Genomic DNA, 17007 nt, shown 5'->3' on the forward strand with positions numbered 1-17007 from the left:
GGCCTTTCTTCTGGGGTTGTCTGCCTCCGCGATCCAGCGTGTTCCCGCGCCCCGCGGACCCGGTGCAGTTTGCCTTCAGGCCCCAGTCCTCACTGCCTGATCTCCCCAGAGCCCTGAATTTCTCGGGGCTTGCCCATCCACAAAACCAAATCCCATCCCCCGCCGTCTCCAGAGAGCCTTTTCCCACCGATCCTCTCGAGACAGACTGCTGTTCGCTCTCCTCGGTCCTCCCATGACCCCCATCACCGAGAATCGGACCCGGACCCGAACACGCTCTGGCCCTCTGAGTCCCCGGGAGGCGTCTCCACTGCGTCTGCCTTTGCGCTCGCGGGTCTTAGGCCTGCTCACAGACGTCATTCTGTCAGAGGCCTGTCTCCTCTGATCGTCCCGCCTGTGCCGCTGCCCGCCACAGCTGCTTCGGTGTCTCAGGGTATTCCTTCAGTACTCCACCATCTCACACTGCTGCGTCGAATGCGGCCAGCGCAGGGCCTTTCTCTGGGGCTGGTAAAGGCAACTCAGCGCCCCAGGACAAATGCGTGGCCCTGAGACAGATCTGCCTAGCTCGGCTGCCAGGGCCAGCTGCCCGCCTCAGGAAAGATGTATTATGTAATTCCTTCCCTTCTGGAGAAAGACAGAAAAAGCGGGGAGCTAGGAGGCATGCACTTTATCTGCGATTTTTCACCTTCTAGCACACTGACTGGTTGCTGTATCTGAATGATTAGACTGCACATTCCTTAAGGGCAAGATTTGCAGCTGATTGAACTTTGTGCGCCACCCACACGACCTAGCAGAGTACCAGGAAGGTGGTAGCATCAGACAAAGGCTATCTTTGTCTCAGTTCTACTCAGTAGCTCCAAAGCCCCAGGTTGGTGCAAAAGTAATTGCGGTTTTTGCAATTTTTTTTAACCTTTGAAACCGCAATTACTTTTGCACCAACCTAATACTTCCCCTGATGGTCTCATCCATAGGCATGCCAGCCCACAGGTGCCTGGCACCCGGAAGACATTCCCTCAATAAATGTTTGAATTAAAAAAGAAGCTGCCAGGATTGGGAATGAAGAGCAACCCACTACGTTCCTGCTGTCCCCACTCACAGGGGACCCTCACAGCTATAGTAACTCAAGCACTTGGACCATCCTACTGGCAAAGGACTTGAAGCGCTTCGTAAGTTCACAAAAGAGCAGACTTTTCTTCCAGCAGTTTACCACACTGGTTAAAGAGCCAGTTTTGCAGACAGATACACCTGAGTTCAAATTAGCTTAGTGACTTCCTAGTTGTTAGAATTTAGACAAGTTACTTACTTCTAAACCTCAGTGTGTTTGTGGAGATAACCTATTAACCTTCCTATAGTTAATGCAAAGCTTACACGAAACTGTATCTATGGGTGCTCAGCACAGGGCCTGCAACTCAGCAAGTGCCTGGGAAATGGGAGTGGTCCTATTATCTTGGCTGTTGTCTTACAAATGCAGCATGCACAGCAGCCCGCAACCACTTGGGCCCCATTATTTACCATCCCTGGGGGACAGAATCTCCCTTTGCCCTGGCAGAAGGCAAGAACCAAGAATTCCAAACAGACCATCTATTTTCTAAGAATCAATATATTTTCTTCCTTTGAAATAAATACAAACCAGTTTGAAAGGTGGGGGCATCTATGGGAAGAAGGGAAGTGGGGACAGGCCCCAGTCTTTTTAGTACCAAATGACTCTGGCGCGACCCGGAAACGCAGTTACAAATGAGAATAATTTAAATTCTCCGATAATTACAGTATTTACAACAGCAGGGGAGGGGGTCACCTAGTGCCCCTCTTCCAGGCTGGACAGACATCAATCCCACTGCTAGGCTGAGCAGATGCCCGTTCTCCTCACCACCTGCAGGGGCCTCAGGCCACTAGGCAGTTATGGATTCTCCTGGCATAAGCAGGTAGAGGTGGTGGGATGGCCTGTTTTATGCAGTGTCCTAACCTTGGCCCACCACCCTGCACTATAATGCTGAGGTCTCGAGCTTTCTGGCCTCTGAGACCTCCCCTCTCCTTGCACAGAGCCGCCATGGCCCTTGGAGTGTTCTGTACAGTCCAGCTGCACTCAGGGCAGGAGGGACCTCCCCCACCCAGCTTCCCCTGAGACTGGCCCCAAGACCAGGAATGAGTCAGTGCAGAGGCCGGTGCCACTCCAGGACTGAGCAAAGGGGAGGAGAGAGGTGGCAGGGCACTATCGGTGGGGCTGTGCGGGGCAGTATCAGTCACTGTCACTGGTCTCGCTGCTCTGCTCGCCCTGCACCTTGCTGCGATGCTGCAGGGCCCTGTGGTAGGCGATCTGCACTGACTTGCGGATGTTGGACTTGCGGCCCTCCAGCATCTTCTCCTTGTCTAGGTCCTGGTTCACGCCCAGAGGAACCAGCTTAGTCCTGGGCAGCCACTGCCTGTAGGACGAGGTGAGGATCAAGTAAGTCATCTCTGGGAGAGCAACAAGCACCAGCCTTCCTCACGCCTTTATTCATTCAAAAACACCTCCTGAGGGCCAGGCTCTGGTGGGCACTGGGGTTATAGACACCAAGAGACACAGTCCCTGCCCGCAAGGAACTGATCACAGTCTACACTGAGGGTAACCACAGGGTATTTAGGGATGCAGAAAGGAGGAGCCCTGACCTACCCTGAAATAGGGGCCTTGTCCCATAGGCTCCAGGCAGACTTTACTGGCATTAAATATCCTCTGCAGACAATGAACAAAAAGACTACATATGTAAATGTGGCAGAACAGGGATTCAGAACCTGAAAGTTGATGCCTGCCTTATCCCCATCTTGTCACCAGGGAGGCAGAGGTGGGAAAAAGTCACCTGAGTCTGGGTGGGGAGCCACTCCCATATTTGTCACTGTCACTGATCCTTTGTTTTCTAGCTACAGCTGTTTGTCAGCTGCTGCCCACTCATTTACTAGGATTCACGTCAACACAATCCTTTTGCTCAAAGACCTAAGTCCCTCCCACACTGATCTGTGATAGCCCAGTCTGTCTTGTGGCTGGAATTTCCTGACAGCCTGCCCCCATACCCAGGGCTGCATCTGTGGCTGTGAGTCAGCAAATGCTCCCCTCCTCTCTTACCAGGTTCGCTTGTTGTCAAAGAAGAGGACGAGGTAGAGATGCTCTCGGGCTTCCTGGGTCATCTGCTCCCCAAGTTTCAGCACCTCCAGTGGGGGCACAGGAATGGGAACCCCATGGTGGAACATACCTTCCCGGGGCATCTTTGGATCAATGATCTAAGGGTATAATAAGATCTGGGTTTGGTGCAGTCCCCTTCTTCCCCAAGGCTTACTACGCTACCCAAGAATTTGAAGTGTACCTCTGAGGTAGGGACAGAGAAAGGTTATCATGCTACTAAGGCTACAGTATTGACCCTTGGCTTCTTCCTATGCTGAACTATTTCAGAGCCCAAGGGGCAAAGGGAAGGAAAAGGGAGAGATGGAGAAACTAATCAGGGACTTCTAAGTGTCTATCTGCCAAACACATTGCGCTCTGCTGCTCAGCAGAGTAAGAAAAGTCTGCTAATGGAGTCTACATTCTGGGGTTGACATGCAAGGGGCAGGACAAGACAAGCAGAGGCCTACCAGAGCTGGGTACGACGGATACCCTCGGCATTTGGCCCACACCAGGTCTAGAGCGTCCAGCGGGGAGTCCTCATCCTCCGACAGCCAGCCCGCTCCCCGGCTCAGACTCTTCCTTACCACTTCACAGGAATGGGAGAGAGGGGGCGGATCAGCAGCCAGGGGGCTGGCAAGGCCCGGACACTGGGCCTCCGGCATTCCTGGCCTTGGGCGAGGGTACTTACTGCTGTGGCCCACGCCGCGGCCAGTGCCCACGGAGTAGGCCTCGTTCTCAGTGCCTGAGGTATCTTCACTGCTGTCCTCTGGGAACGTGCCCCGAGAGAAGGAGGGCTTGCCCCTGCCTTGTTTTGAGGGCGTTGTGCTGGGGACAAGACAAGGAGAGCTCAGCTGAGATGGGAAGAGAGGGGAATGGCACAGTGGGTGACCTCTCTTAAGCCCCCAGGGTTAAGACTTTTGGAAAGCAGAAAAGGCTACTTTAAGTATTTACTTTAGAATTTCAAATTCCAATGCCCTTAGGGGTTTGGCAGTGATTTGACTGATGTGGGTGGGATTTAGCAGTGGTGGTGACGAGTGCATGCCCCGTCCAAAGGCAATATTGGTCCGATTTTTTGCCAGCTCTTATTTTTTTTTTTTTAAATACAGAAACTGGGAATTTTATGACACTTGGGGATTTTTTTTTTTAAACCACCATGCTGGCCCAACAAAATGTCTGCAGGCCAAATCTAGGCTACAAAACGTCAGTTTATGCCCTCTGCTCTAAAACATCAGCTGAACTTAGGATGGTTCCCTCCATTCCATGATGAAGACATTCTCATCTATTCCATTTACTTTGCAGAGAAACTTGGGTCTGTGCCATCTTAATCTAGGCTGAGATGGCTACTACCCCACTTCCCATAGGGGCAGGCCTTGATCTGGGGGGCCAGTACCTGGTTCGGTCTGAGGCAGCACTGCTGCTGCTGCTGCTGCTGGACTCAGAGTCTGAGCTGCTCCGGGGAAGGCTGCAGTCGTTTCGGTAGACCAAGAAACTCTTCTTTACTGGCTGGTTTCCACTGCTGAAGCCGTTGGCTGGTAAGTCTTGGTAGGGGAGGAGGAGGAGGAAGGAAGGAATCGGTCAGGAAGATGTAGATCAGAGATGGCATGGAGGGTAAGAGGTATTTAGAGCTTGGCTTCCCCTTCTATGCCAGAAAATTTCTCCAACCCTGGCCAGCAGAGCTATCTCTGGGCAGTGTCCACCACTGTTGGCCATAGCTCTGCCCCACCCCTTGCACTTCCCCTTGGCAGTTACAGGTCTTAGGACACAAATGGCTTAAAGGGCAGGAGATCCCCAAGGAGAATAAGAAGAGAAAAAGTGAAGTGATACAAAGGAGGGGGCCCTGGGTGGGAATCTAGCTGGGGCAGTGTCTTTGGGCTTCAGTTGCCCAGTCTGTAAAATGAGGGGATTAAATTAAAGGATTCCTAAGGGCCCTTCTATCTCTGACATATTATGGGCAAATGAAGGAATAGGTGCAAGTTATGTTGGGAAGGATGGCAGCTTTGCTCACTCTCTTGGGGGGCTGGGTGATGGTGAGGCTCACCCATTGGGGGGTCTTCTGTGGATTTATCACTGTCGCTGTCTGAGCTCGAACTGGGCCGGGGGCTCCTACCCCGCTTGCGCTGACGCAGGGAGCTCATGATGGGAAGCTGGGGGGGCCCCACAGGACTGCCTCCGTGGCTGGGGGTCATCTGGCTCTCCCGGTTTTTGGGGGGCCGGCCCGGCCTCTTGGGCGGTCCAGCTGTCTTCGGGTTCTTTTTGGAGAACAGAACTGAGGTTCTCCTTCCCACCTCATGTGCGGGGGTTGAGGACATGTTGGGACCCAGGCCTGGAGCAGAGAAAGAGAGAAGGAGAGTTGGTGAGGGGCCTGATGTAGAAGGTAGATGCCCAGGGTATGCCCTGGGTGTATGGGACCACTACTCCAGCTAGAGTTGGGAAATGATTCGGGAATCATGGATTAGGAACACTGTCTCTTATACAAATAGCTAGAGGGGCAGCTAAGAAGCCCCAGACAGGGGAATGAGGGAGAAAGTACAGCTAGCTGTGCAGAAGAGACCTCTGTCTGGGGGATGGCAGGGGCTGAGTGTGTGCTGCAGAGTCAAAGTCTGGCTTGCTTTGGGGTCCACCTTGCTATGAGGTTCAGACCTTTGCTTGTCTCCTGGCTGCTGCTCTCCTCGGCGGCACTGTCTGTCTGCCCATCCTTGTCACAGACTGCTGGGTGGGGTGTCAGGCTGCCCCGGCTGGAAGGGCCGTGCCGCTCAGGCCCATCCCGTCCAGTTTCCCGCTGGTGGGCAAGCTTCCGCCGCAGCGCTGTCATCTCTTTCTTGATCATCTTTGCACGCCGTGAGCGGCCCACGCTTTGCTTGCTGGCATTCACTTCATTCAGCCGCTCCAGCAACAACTTTAGCTGCTCTTCCACTGGCAGGTGCTTCTGGTTCTCCAGCAGGACCAGCCGCTCTTCCTCTGCTGCTGGGGTGGAGACAGGGGGGAAAAGATTAGACTCAGGGCAGCTCTCTGGGCCCTTTGAACCTGGGCAGGCCGCAAGAAACCCACTCTTGTCCCTTCAGCTCCTCACCAGGAACATTTATAAAATAGCAGTACCAAGACGTGGCTGGTGAACACTGCTATCCATTTACCCAGTCTGGTTTCTTGGGGAGCATTCCTGGGGATAGCTGGCCACTGCTCAGCCTAGCTGCTTCCTGCCTAAACTACCAACTCCCAGGAGGGGACTTGTGGAAAGCTGTCCGTCCCTGGCAGGGGCCCCTACGTATGTGTGTGGCTTATCACCCACCGTCTTCAGTGTGGTGTGGGGCCTCGTCTCCAGCCAGGCTGTGGGGGATGTGCATGCCCGTCTCAAAGTCAATGCCCATTTTTTCCGCCTGGCGCCGGGCCTGGCGAAGCACAGCGCCACCCTGCTCCCGGAGCCGCACGGCCGCCCGGTAGAAGATGGTGTCCTTGGCGTTGTACTTGAGGCAGTTGCTGATGATGAGGTTGAAGTCCTCCTCAAAATCATCAAAGTTCAGGTAGCGGTAAGCCTCCAAGTTCTGCTTCATGGTGAAAAAGTCCATGGGCTTTTTGATGTGGTCTAGGTAGTCAGGTACCTGGAGAGCAGGGTAGGTGTGGCTAAATGGAGACATGCTCCTCATCCCCCCTGAACCCCTGCTCCTAACACCACCCCCTGCAATGCATCCAACAACCTCCTCCCACCACAGTTAGAGGCAGGCATATAGCACAGGGGAAAGGAAAGCTGGATTCTAGTCTTGACTTTACCAGTCACAAGCTGTGTGACCTTGGCAAGTAAGTGTCTTAACCTCTCTGGGCCTTCTTTTCCTTGTCTGGAAAGCGGTAATGAAATTACAGCCAAATCTACCTTCTAGAGACATATGAGGCTTCAGTAAGAAAACGGCTAGGGGAATCCTCTGGAAATAACACCATCTTCCATTCCGATAGCTCTTTTTTACTTAGCATTAAGACTTATAAGGAGGCTGCTGCCTCAGGCCTCTCATTTTATACCTTTTAGAGAGAAGAGTCTGCCAGTCAGGACCTAGGACTTCAGAGCTGGTTCTTTAGGTGCTGAGCCTTCTAAAGTGTCCGTTCTAGGGTTCAGCACCCCGAAAGTGTCTTCCTGCCCTGGGATTATTCACTTGGCAGACTCAGTCCCTGCCTCTGGGGAAGGAGTGCAGATTGCCTCCCATTCTGGGCCCTTGGGGTATGACAGGGACAAGACAGAGTCCAGGTGATGCATGTGGCTCCAGTTCATCCTGGAGCCCCAGAGCCACCAGCCCCTCTCTTCAAGGTTCCCTCCTAGTCCCTGGCCCAGACCTGCAGCAGGGGTCCAACTGGGAGAGGAACAGAAAGAAGGTGGAGTGAGGGGAAGGGATTCTTACTTCGTCCAATTCGGTTACCTCAGACAGAGGGACCGGCTCGCTGAAGATGTTGCCTGTGTCCTTCTCTTGGAGCTGCTCCAAGGTTTTGCGAAGGAGGATGAGGAAAGGGGTCAGCTGCATCTCCATGGCGATCTGCTGGACCTTGATCTGACACACACAAAGGCCCAATCAGCCAGGCCTAGGCCAGCCCCGGCAGAGAGGTCTGAGGAAAGGGCCGGGGCTCAGCCGGTTTGGGAATGTGCCTGCCTTCCTAGCCCTCACAGCTCACGGTACTCACTCAGGTCCGCCTCCTACAAGGCCCCACCCAGGGTAACTCCCCACCTACTCGGGCCTTTGCCCTCCTTGACTGAACTCCCAGGGCTAGCTACCAGTATCACATCATTTAGGCTTCCGTTCATACTCTCCTGTCACATTCTGCTGTCAATGAGCCCAAAAGCACACTGAGCACCAGGAGCCCTGACTCCAGCTATCAGCCCTGTTGTTTCCTGTCTGGGGAACACATGCTTTTCCTACTCCCAGATATGTTTTCTCCTCTGTAAAAAAGAGCTGGCCCAGGAACACTCACCGTCTCCCTTTTGAGTTTCTCCCGCTTGCGAATCAGCTCCACCAGCAGCCGAGCTCGCTCTAGGTCATGTCGGAGTCGCTGCCAAGACTTGAGCTGTTCTTTGAGGGCCCAGTTCTTATCCTCAGAATCTCTCTGTAGAGGCAAAAAGGGGGTCAAGAGATGATGAGAGAGCCAGAGGAAAGGCCAGATGGGAGGACAGCCCAGGAAACGTGGGTCAAAGACAAGTAAAACCAAAGGAAGGAGCACAGGGATTTACTGGCAGGTCTGGCAATTCAAGTGAGAGCTCCTCAAACTACATGTCCCCTGTGCCAACGCTTGTTGAGTGAACCAATGAATAAGTACATAGGAATGTGCCATCATTCATTCCATCATGCGGATAATCTATAAGGATTTCATCTTGATCTTGATTTGAGGGCTAGATTAGAGTAAGAAATAGCCTAAGTCCTCAGACACTGGATGCTAAAGTCACAAATCTTGGTCCTTATTCCCCTGGCCCTAGTTCCCAGAGCCCACAGGGAATCTGACACGGTACCCCGACTTGGTCACAGTTCCTCTGAGACTGCAGGTGTGTCTGCAGGCGACGTAGCAGCGGGACCCCATTTCGTGACTGCCGCTTTAACGTCCAGTAGCTGTGCAGCCTCTGCATGAACTGGCTCTTCCTTTGGATGGTAAGGCGGTTGGTGATTTTACTGAGCCTGGGAGGCAAGAGAATAAAGATAAAAACCTGTTGGGCCCTTATTTTCTTCAGTAGAACATGGGTCTCTGGCTAGTAAGAGCTCCTGAATGGAGCTGAATAGGGAATGTACTGTCAAAAAGGCCTGTGACATGGCTTAAGGCAAAGAAGAGCAAACAGTGACATCAATGGCACCTCAGCAGACAGAAAGCCAAGATCCCAGCACTAAGACAGATACCTAACTCTGTTCACCAGGGGTTCAGGGAGCTGGGCCCCTAGACTGCTACTGTCTGTACAGCCCAGAGTACTGTCTGACCCTGGGATACCCTCCTCAGACGGAGCTGTGGAAAGTTTTAAGATAAAGCACAGCAGTAAACTGTAGGAAATCAACTCGGGAGCACAAGAGAGTTAAAAATAACTGAGGATCACGGCCCTCTTTTGGACTCATTTGTGGCAGGAACCATTCTGCAACTCCTTGAGCATTTCCTTCTCCCCTTTTTTCATTCCATTTCTTTCTTCCTGACTTAAACCACACCATCAAAATGAAGAGCAGTTTAAAACATCTGTTAGGTCTGCCAGATAAAATTTGAAGTTTCTGGCTCCTAACGTAAAAGTCAGGTGACCTGCTAGAGCTAGCTAACTTCTTTTGGATTTTTTTTTTTTTTAACTTCCATGTAGCTCCTGATAGGAAGAAGATAACCCCACCCTGTCACTGCACTCAGAAGGCTGTTAGTGTACAGGAGGGCTGCTTCTCCCGTCCCCGGCCTATCCACCTGCTCCCCACATACCTGTGTGGTGGGATGCAGGGCACGGACACCACAGGTGCTGCTGCCCGCTTCTCCGCCAGAATCTTCCGTGCCTTCTTCATCTTGATCCGGGACTTGGCCTTGGCCTTCTTCACCTTCTCTGAGCTCCAGCTCTTACCCTCCTCCTCCTCCTCCTCCTCATCCTCCTCCCCCTCACTGTGGGACAGGGCAGGCAGGCGGCGTGCCGAACCCGGGGGCGTGTGGATGTCACAGTAGGCCGTCTTACGGACGCTGAAGGAGGTGCCGTTGGCACCGGTCTCCCGCACAGGCTCCATCTTCATGTAAAGGCCAGCCTGCTGGGCGCATGTCACATGGAAGGCTGTGTAGCAGTTGGCCTTGTGGCACTGGATGCAGGCCCCTGAGCCCCGCTGTTTGCAGATGTAGCAGGTCAGCTTCCACCGAGCTGGCGGGATATGCTCAATGCTGTCAATAGGCTCCAGGAAGACTGTGTTGGCGAAGCAGACCTCAGGGATCCACAGGGCACACACCACATGGGCCCAGCGCCCATCATCTGTTTGCTTGAAGGCACCGCCCTTGTTGGGGCATAGGGCACAGTCCACAGCACGGGAGGGTGATTGTAGGCAACGGCGGCACAGCCACTGGCCCTCGGGGATGTAGGGGACACCATAGCACTCCTGGTGCACGGCCAGGTTGCACATGTCACAGAAGAGGATGACGTTGCTGTTCTGGCACTCACCGTCATTGCAGATGCAGCACACAGCATCCTCATCCACCAGTGCATTGGGATCGCCTTTATTGTGGCTCTCAAAGTAGGACTCCTTCTCCAGCCGGTCCATTAAGTACTCAAAGACCTCCTGTGGGATGGGGCTCACGCCTTCCGCCTTCCGCCTCTCGTTCATGATGTCCAGCCAGATGTAATCCTCCTCATCCATGTCGTACTCCACCTCCTCGTCCAGCTCTTCTGCTGACTTCTCGATGTACCTGCAGTGCACACAGCAGCTAAGCGTTATGTGGCTGCGACTTCCCTGCCCGAGACAATGGCTTACATTTGCTGAGCACTCACTCCAGGCCAGGCCTATACTGTCTCATTCCATCCTTATCTGAAACCCAGGTACTGTGGGTCCTATAATCATTCCTATTTTGCAGAAAAGGAAACGTAAGGTTTGGGGAGGTTAATTCACCTGCCCCTGCTCCCTTATGAGAAAGCGGTAGCGCTGGGATGTGAACCTAAGTTTGTGTACTAGCTGCTACACCACCTCCCTTGCCGTGGAAAGGCTCAGCCAGATTCCTAAAGGGAGAAGGACAGGGCAGCAAGGACCCATTGGGATGGTCCGGATGATGGTGCAAATAGTCAGGGGAAGGAAGGTCCTCAGGTATCCCTTGCAAATTATATATAAATTATTTTAGCACCTGCTGGCAGTGTCCTGAAGGGAGCTGCCATGGGTCTTGTCAACTGTTGCCTGCAGCAGCTCAGGGCTCCCTCAAACTCTAGGTACTGTGTTTGTTCTCTGGAGAGCCTTGGGAGGTAACAGTCAGAATAACTAAGATTTACTGAGCATTTACTATAAGCCAGGCATTATGCTAAATTACCACATTTATTTTCACTACAGCCATAGCGTCAATGTTATTTCCCACTGAGGAGACTGAAGCTAACTGCCCAACACTGACGGGTCACACAACCAGGAAGTGGCAGGCTGATTCCAACTCTACCCTACAGCACTCACTGGGCTAGCAGGTGCCTGGAGTCAGACTGGGCCCCCCCACGCCATTACTATGCTCCAGGTTGCCCGGACTCTAGTATTGCAAAGCTGCAGGGAGCTACAATGGAAGGAACAGGGCTTTGGCTGCTAACAAACCTAAATTTAAATCCTGGCTCTGCTAACTGTCCGGGACATCACTGCTCTTTTCTGAATCTTGGTTTTATCGACAGAATGAGGATAACACTCCTTACTCCGAAATAAGCTCTCAGGATTAGATGGAATTACAAAAATGAATGGGCCAAATCAAGTGCCACATAGCAGGCCCTAGATAAATGTTAATTCCTGACCCTGTCCTCCCATCTCCACAAGAAGAACTGGAGTTCTGGGTGCTAGAGCAGGCCAGGCCAGCACAGGCTCTGGAGCCATGTTCTGTATGTGACAGCAGGCAAGTGAGCTAACGTCCCTGGACCTTGGTTCCTCATTTTAAAGTGGTAACGCTAACATGAACCTATTTCATACAACTGGTGTGAGCAATAAATAGGTTAATAAGTAAAGTGCTTAGGAACAGTACCTGGCATGGAGCAAGTACTCAACAAACGTTAGCTTCATCATTCGCGTTGGTATAGCCCTGACCCACCTTGCCTTACATTATAACTGTTTATGTGTCGAACGCCTCCACTACAGGACAGAGGCAAGGACCATGTCTGATTCACCACACAAAAATAGGCTCTCAGTGCTGTTCATCTGAAAGGCGTTTTGGGGGTGGAAGGGAGGACACAGAAGAAAATGCTGTGCCTCTGGGAAGCAGCTTCTTCCTTAGCCCTTTACCTCTTCCCTAAGGTGACTGCACCGTCCACATCCTTGCAAAAAGGTGTGGCTCAGGGCTAGTGTGACCCATCCGGGCCCTTCCAGGCCTTGGCAACAGCTCTAAACCTTTTCTCTGCCATGACACACATCACATTATGTGATGGCGTATAGCACACGCCCACAGTGCACCCCGATTATAGGCTGCAGCAGATAAGGTAGGCTGCAATGCTTGTCATGTGTAATTCCTGGCACACCAGCTGACACTCCTCCGTCTCCTCCCCCTCAAGAAAGCATATCCGATGCAAGCAAGAGAAAGTGCTGTTATTAGAGAGATGACCCCAAATCTTCTCAAATTTATATAAAAAGCAAATCATTTCCAAAACTTGGGCAGTTTTGCTAACAATAGTAATTACATGCCACATACCTCCCAACTGATGGCAGTGCACCAGCTGAGAACGGCTGCCCTAGAGAGCAGACCTGATCCCCAGGAGGAAAAAATGAATCTGAATAGAGGGAGAAAGAAGAGGAGTGGAACGAGCTGGGCTGAGCTACCTATCAGAGCACCATTAGGAGGGAGGGCAGGCCCCGAGAGGGGTCTGTGTGTAGGGGTGGGCAGGACAGTCAGTGCTAACAGGAAAGAGAAAGAGAAAGTGGAAAGTCAGAAGGAGGTGGAGCTGGGCTGCACAGATGAAAGAATGGAAGAGAGGAAGGAGACTGGCTAACATGTGAACAGGGGATAGAGAAAAATGACATACTGGGCCAAATTACTTGGGTTCCCACAGATTTGCTTTCATGAGATTTGCTTTTTATGAGATTTAGTATGCCACATGGATTCTACTTTTGGTAAAAACCAGTTTACATAGAAACCTTTACAAGCAAGTCCTTCTCAAAGATCAGGCCTTCTGATTAGTTGACACCAAAGATCGCTCCGTAACTAACTCATATGAACGCACTCTTCGCCTTGGCTGCCAAGACTCTCAGAGGGCAGTTTTACACTTGGTTTCTGTATCCTTCAACTAGGGTGTAATTTTACCACCACATTGACCTCACCCCTTCATTTTTTTACCTCATGTTAAAGGTGTTTAGCCTATGCCTGTGACTTTATTAGGAGCCACTGTGACTAATTTTTGGAAAGAAGTGGGGTATCAAGTAACAACGAAGTGAAATAAATAAAAGAGCCACTGGAGTACAAAACATAGGTGATAGAAATACTGCTTACACATGCTAATGGAGGGGGGATAACCACGGAACAAATAATGGGAAAATTACCTCTGCAGATTTACAAACTGCTTTTATGACATTCTGAAATCATTGTCCCTTTAGGCTGTCAGAGGGATATTAAACCTGCTCTGCCGATGGAGTCACTAGAACACCAGAAGCTGGATGCGTTTCCCAAGGTCACACCGTGATGGAGTGGAGGAGGTCAGGAACAGAGAAGGTATCTTTTGATACAGTGGAAATAGTGTAGCTTCAGAGTCAGAGGAACCTGGATTTGAATACCAGTTCTGATACGTACTGGCATGTGACTCTCAGTAAGTTTGGCACCCTTTCTGAACTGTGGTTTCCTCATCTGTGAAATGAGAACAATACCTACCTGGGAGGGTTGTAAGAATAAAATGAGGGTGTGGCCATAAAGCACCCAGTGCGGGGCCTGGAATGTGGCGGCGTTAACACAGTAAGTGCCACCATCATTAGTTGGGGTACTATTCCGTTCACTGGCCTGGGTGGACCAGTGTGCTGCTGCTGTCCTTTATCCTTGCCATTCTCCTATCTTCTGTTTGTAACTTCTCTCCGGCTCCTAAGCCCTGCGAGACCAGTGTTTCAGAGTTAGGAGGCAGAGGTGGCCTTACCGGTAATAGGAAGTCGGCCGGGGCGGGGCGTCAGGGGTGTCCTGCTCCAACTCCCGGTACACCACCTCTGGCAGCTTGGGAGTAGTGCTGGCGGAAGCATTATGGTGGTGGTGATGGTTCGAGTCCTTGCGCTTCTCCTTGTTCTTATGCTTGCCCGACTTGGGCGTCGTAGCCGGCGTCTCCGTGTTCTCTTTGTTGCTGCCATTCTCAGGGGCCTCCTCGGGAGCCTCCTCATCCTCTGACACCACATCCAGGTTGTCAAAGATGCTGATGCGGTGGACACGGCCATGCAGGTCCACCTCCACCATACGCTGGGCCTGTGCATAGCTCATCACCTCACGGCCCGGGGACTGGGATACTTCTGAGGGGCTGGGTGACTGCTTGTTGGCTGGGCGGGACTGGCGCCCCTTCTTCTTGTGCTTGCGGAGTGGCGTCTGCTGCGGGGGCGGCGGGTTGTCGTGGTCATAATGGTACAAGTGGTACTCGATACCACTGTAACTCTTGTAGACCTTGCGGCAAGTCTCCACGGGGCACTCATATGGTGGCTTAGTCGCCCGCAAGTTGTGGCAGAAAGTCTTCACGTCAAAGTCCACCCCCATGCTGTCACATCTGGAATTTATAGGTCAGTTAGCATAGACCCAGGAAGAGCTCCTGGCCATTCACTCCACTCCCTCCAGCCCTCCCTCTCCCCAAGGATCCTGGCTAACCCACCTCCACAGGATCTCCAAATGCCATCTGCTTCACACCATGGCCATAGTCTGAGCCTCATCACCTCTTGCCTGGTCATTCTAACCTATGTCTCAACTCTTCTAGCGTCATCTTGCATAACGTGGCCAGAGTGATCTTTCCACTAAGTAGCAACAATCATTTCAATTTCTTGGTTAAAAGCCTCCCGATGCTCCCTACTTACTTCAGGATAATATCCAAACCCCTATGACGACATGTAAGATGCTCTTTCACTGTCTGGCCCTGGTCCTCCTTTTTAGATTTTTCTTTTCACCAGTTACAGCTGTGCTTCTGTCTATCCAGGGCAATTTACCAGTCCCTGAATGTTATAACCTCTCATTCCTGCAAGATGATCTCTATTTGGAACACCTTCCATCCTCTGATTGGTAAGCTCCTACTCATTCTTCAAAACCCAGCTCAAATGTCACTTCTTCTGTTATGACTTCTTTGTCTCTCCTGTGGGGAACTGTGCTTCCATAGCTTTCCATTCTTACCTCTTTGTCTCCTACTAGACTGGGAGCCATTCAAGTGCAGTCACCAGAGCCTACCCATCTCTATATTCCCAGTACTTGGAATGTTGTGGACACTCCGTTTTCGGCAAATGAATGAATAAACTGTCAAATGATAACTAAATGAGGGGACCACCAGATTTGGAGCTGAGAGAGACAGATGAAAGCTAGTGTTAGCCCATGTAGACGCTTGAACGGGTAGCCAATGATTTAGTTTCAGTCTCCAGCAGAAATCACTGGATTATAGAAATAATTTGTTCATTTCTGAGCTCTTTTGGGGAAGCCTATGCCCTGGCCCTGGCCCTGGTACAGGCCCTACGGGTACACACAAGGCAATCCAGTTACACTCAGCTCCATGCTGGTCCTCAGGGCCCTCCCTTTCTCCTCTCCAGTGTTCCTAGGTGAATGGAGACAGCAGATGGCACCAGCCCCCAGGAAGTCCAGCTTGGTCAGAGACTGCCCCAGTTTCTCCAGGCATAGTGGAGTTTAACAATTCAGCTAGGGGCTTGGCACTATTCCAGGCAGTGCCACCCTGAGCTCCATGACAAACAGTGACCCCTCTAGGCCTCTCTCCTCCTGTTACTTAACCAAGCAAATGGGCGGCTTCAGACTCTCCATCAAAGTCCCTGACTTTCCACATCAGTAAAACTATTCCTTCAACTCCAGCTCACTTCTACTTTCTTCCTACCTGGGGCTGTGTCTTGAAACACAGACCAAGTGGAGGAACAAACAACCTCTCCACTTTCAATGAAGGGTCCCTGGTGAAGGCTGCGGCTCTGCTTCCCCGAGCAGATGTCCCGCTGGGACTCAACAGCAAAGGCACAGGGGAGGGAGCGAGAACTTAGACCTGAAAGCCCGTGGGTAGGGCCCGGGGCCCAGGGGTGTGGCGGCGGTGGAGCTCAAGGGGCTGGAGGAAGTAGGGGGCGGGGGCCGGAGGGATCAGGCCGGGCCCAGGCGGTGCCCGCAGCCCTCCCGGATGCGGCGACGTTTCCCTTTTGTCGAAGTGTAACAAGTTAAACAAGGCTCCCCGTCTTGCCATTGGCCCCGGCAGCCCCGAAGAATACAATTTTGCCCCAGGATGCCGGCTGGGAGTGAATGCCCTGTCAGTTCTCTCGGCTGGAGTGGCCCGAGGGGCACCCGGGCAGGGCAGCTCAGTGCGCCCCCACGAAAGTAGCCAACCCTTTCCCCGCTGGCCACTCCCGCCCAGGTCCCAGGCCCGCACTCACCGGCCACCTCGAGTCCGGGCTCATCGCCGGGGCTGCCCGCCGGGGCTCCGACCCCACTTGGGGAGGCCGGCGGGGAAAGATGGGCCGGGGAGGAGAAGCCCCAACTCCGAAGGCTGCAGACCTCGCCACCCCGGCCCCCTGCCGCCCCACGCTCTGGCCCCGGCTCCCCGGGATTCCCGCGCTGACCCCTGCCGCTCCGGGTCCCGCCGGCGCCCCGGTGTCTCAACTCCGTCGTCCGCCTCCCGTTTCGAGAGCCCCTAAGTTGCCGGGTCTTGGACCCGGCGCCGCCTGAACAATGGAGGCTCCCGGAGGCAGCGGGGTCGGCGGCAGCGGAGACGGTGGCGGCAAAGGCAGGGACAGCAGCGGCGGCAGCAGCGGCGGCGACGGCGTCTGCGCAGGGTAAACGTGGTGCCGCGGCGCTGCCGAGCTGCACTTTCGCCACAGAACCCCGCCCGCCCGCTGAGGCTCCAGGGGCCATACTCTGGGACTCGGAAGGGTCCCTGGACACCCCACAAGGTTTCTCTAGCACCTCCATCTTAGAGGTGAGTTTCTGGAAACTGAAGTCGCGGTACTCGCGATCCGGAGTGGTCGGGCCGTTTATGGCGAATCTGCGGCCACGGACGGCGAACGCGGGTCTGGGAGTGAGGAGCCCGCCCTTCTCCCTTCCCCCTC

At 53.0% G+C, this 17007-nt stretch overlaps 1 protein-coding gene across 10 annotated transcripts; it reads right to left on the reverse strand.

Moving 5' to 3' along the window:
• Nucleotides 1-1579: 1579 nt before the first annotated feature.
• On the reverse strand, nucleotides 1580-16716 carry BRPF1 (bromodomain and PHD finger containing 1). 10 transcript variants are annotated; one of them, XM_033131675.1, is made up of 14 exons: nucleotides 16336-16714; nucleotides 13875-14483; nucleotides 9539-10498; nucleotides 8610-8772; nucleotides 8078-8209; nucleotides 7531-7659; nucleotides 6417-6726; nucleotides 5771-6094; nucleotides 5169-5453; nucleotides 4521-4668; nucleotides 3819-3955; nucleotides 3598-3716; nucleotides 3095-3249; nucleotides 1580-2417 (listed from the first exon to the last, which is right to left on the reverse strand). In XM_033131675.1, exons 2-14 carry the CDS (start codon nucleotides 14471-14473, stop codon nucleotides 2234-2236), a joined length of 3645 nt encoding a protein of 1214 aa, XP_032987566.1. In that variant the 5' UTR covers nucleotides 14474-14483; nucleotides 16336-16714; the 3' UTR covers nucleotides 1580-2233. The 10 variants fall into 10 exon arrangements, with proteins under 10 accessions (XP_032987566.1, XP_032987565.1, XP_032987564.1 ...); XM_033131674.1 differs by having other exon boundaries at nucleotides 5771-6091; nucleotides 7513-7659; XM_033131673.1 differs by having other exon boundaries at nucleotides 7513-7659.
• Between the last annotated feature and the right edge of the window lie 291 nt (nucleotides 16717-17007).

Source organism: Rhinolophus ferrumequinum, chromosome 17 (assembly GCF_004115265.2).
Source record: "Rhinolophus ferrumequinum isolate MPI-CBG mRhiFer1 chromosome 17, mRhiFer1_v1.p, whole genome shotgun sequence".
Classification (NCBI taxonomy): Eukaryota; Metazoa; Chordata; class Mammalia; order Chiroptera; family Rhinolophidae; genus Rhinolophus; species Rhinolophus ferrumequinum.

Coding starts and splice junctions, on each gene's coding strand:
- BRPF1 (XM_033131669.1), bottom strand. CDS start 14,473: ATGGGGGTGGACTTTGACGTGAAGACTTTCTGCCACAACTTGCGGGCG. Junction 7,660..8,077: donor AGAAACTCAAAAGGGAGACG/GTGAGTGTTCCT, acceptor TGTGTGTGTCAG/ATCAAGGTCCAGCAGATCGC. Junction 6,095..6,416: donor CCCACACCACACTGAAGACG/GTGGGTGATAAG, acceptor TCTCCACCCCAG/CAGCAGAGGAAGAGCGGCTG.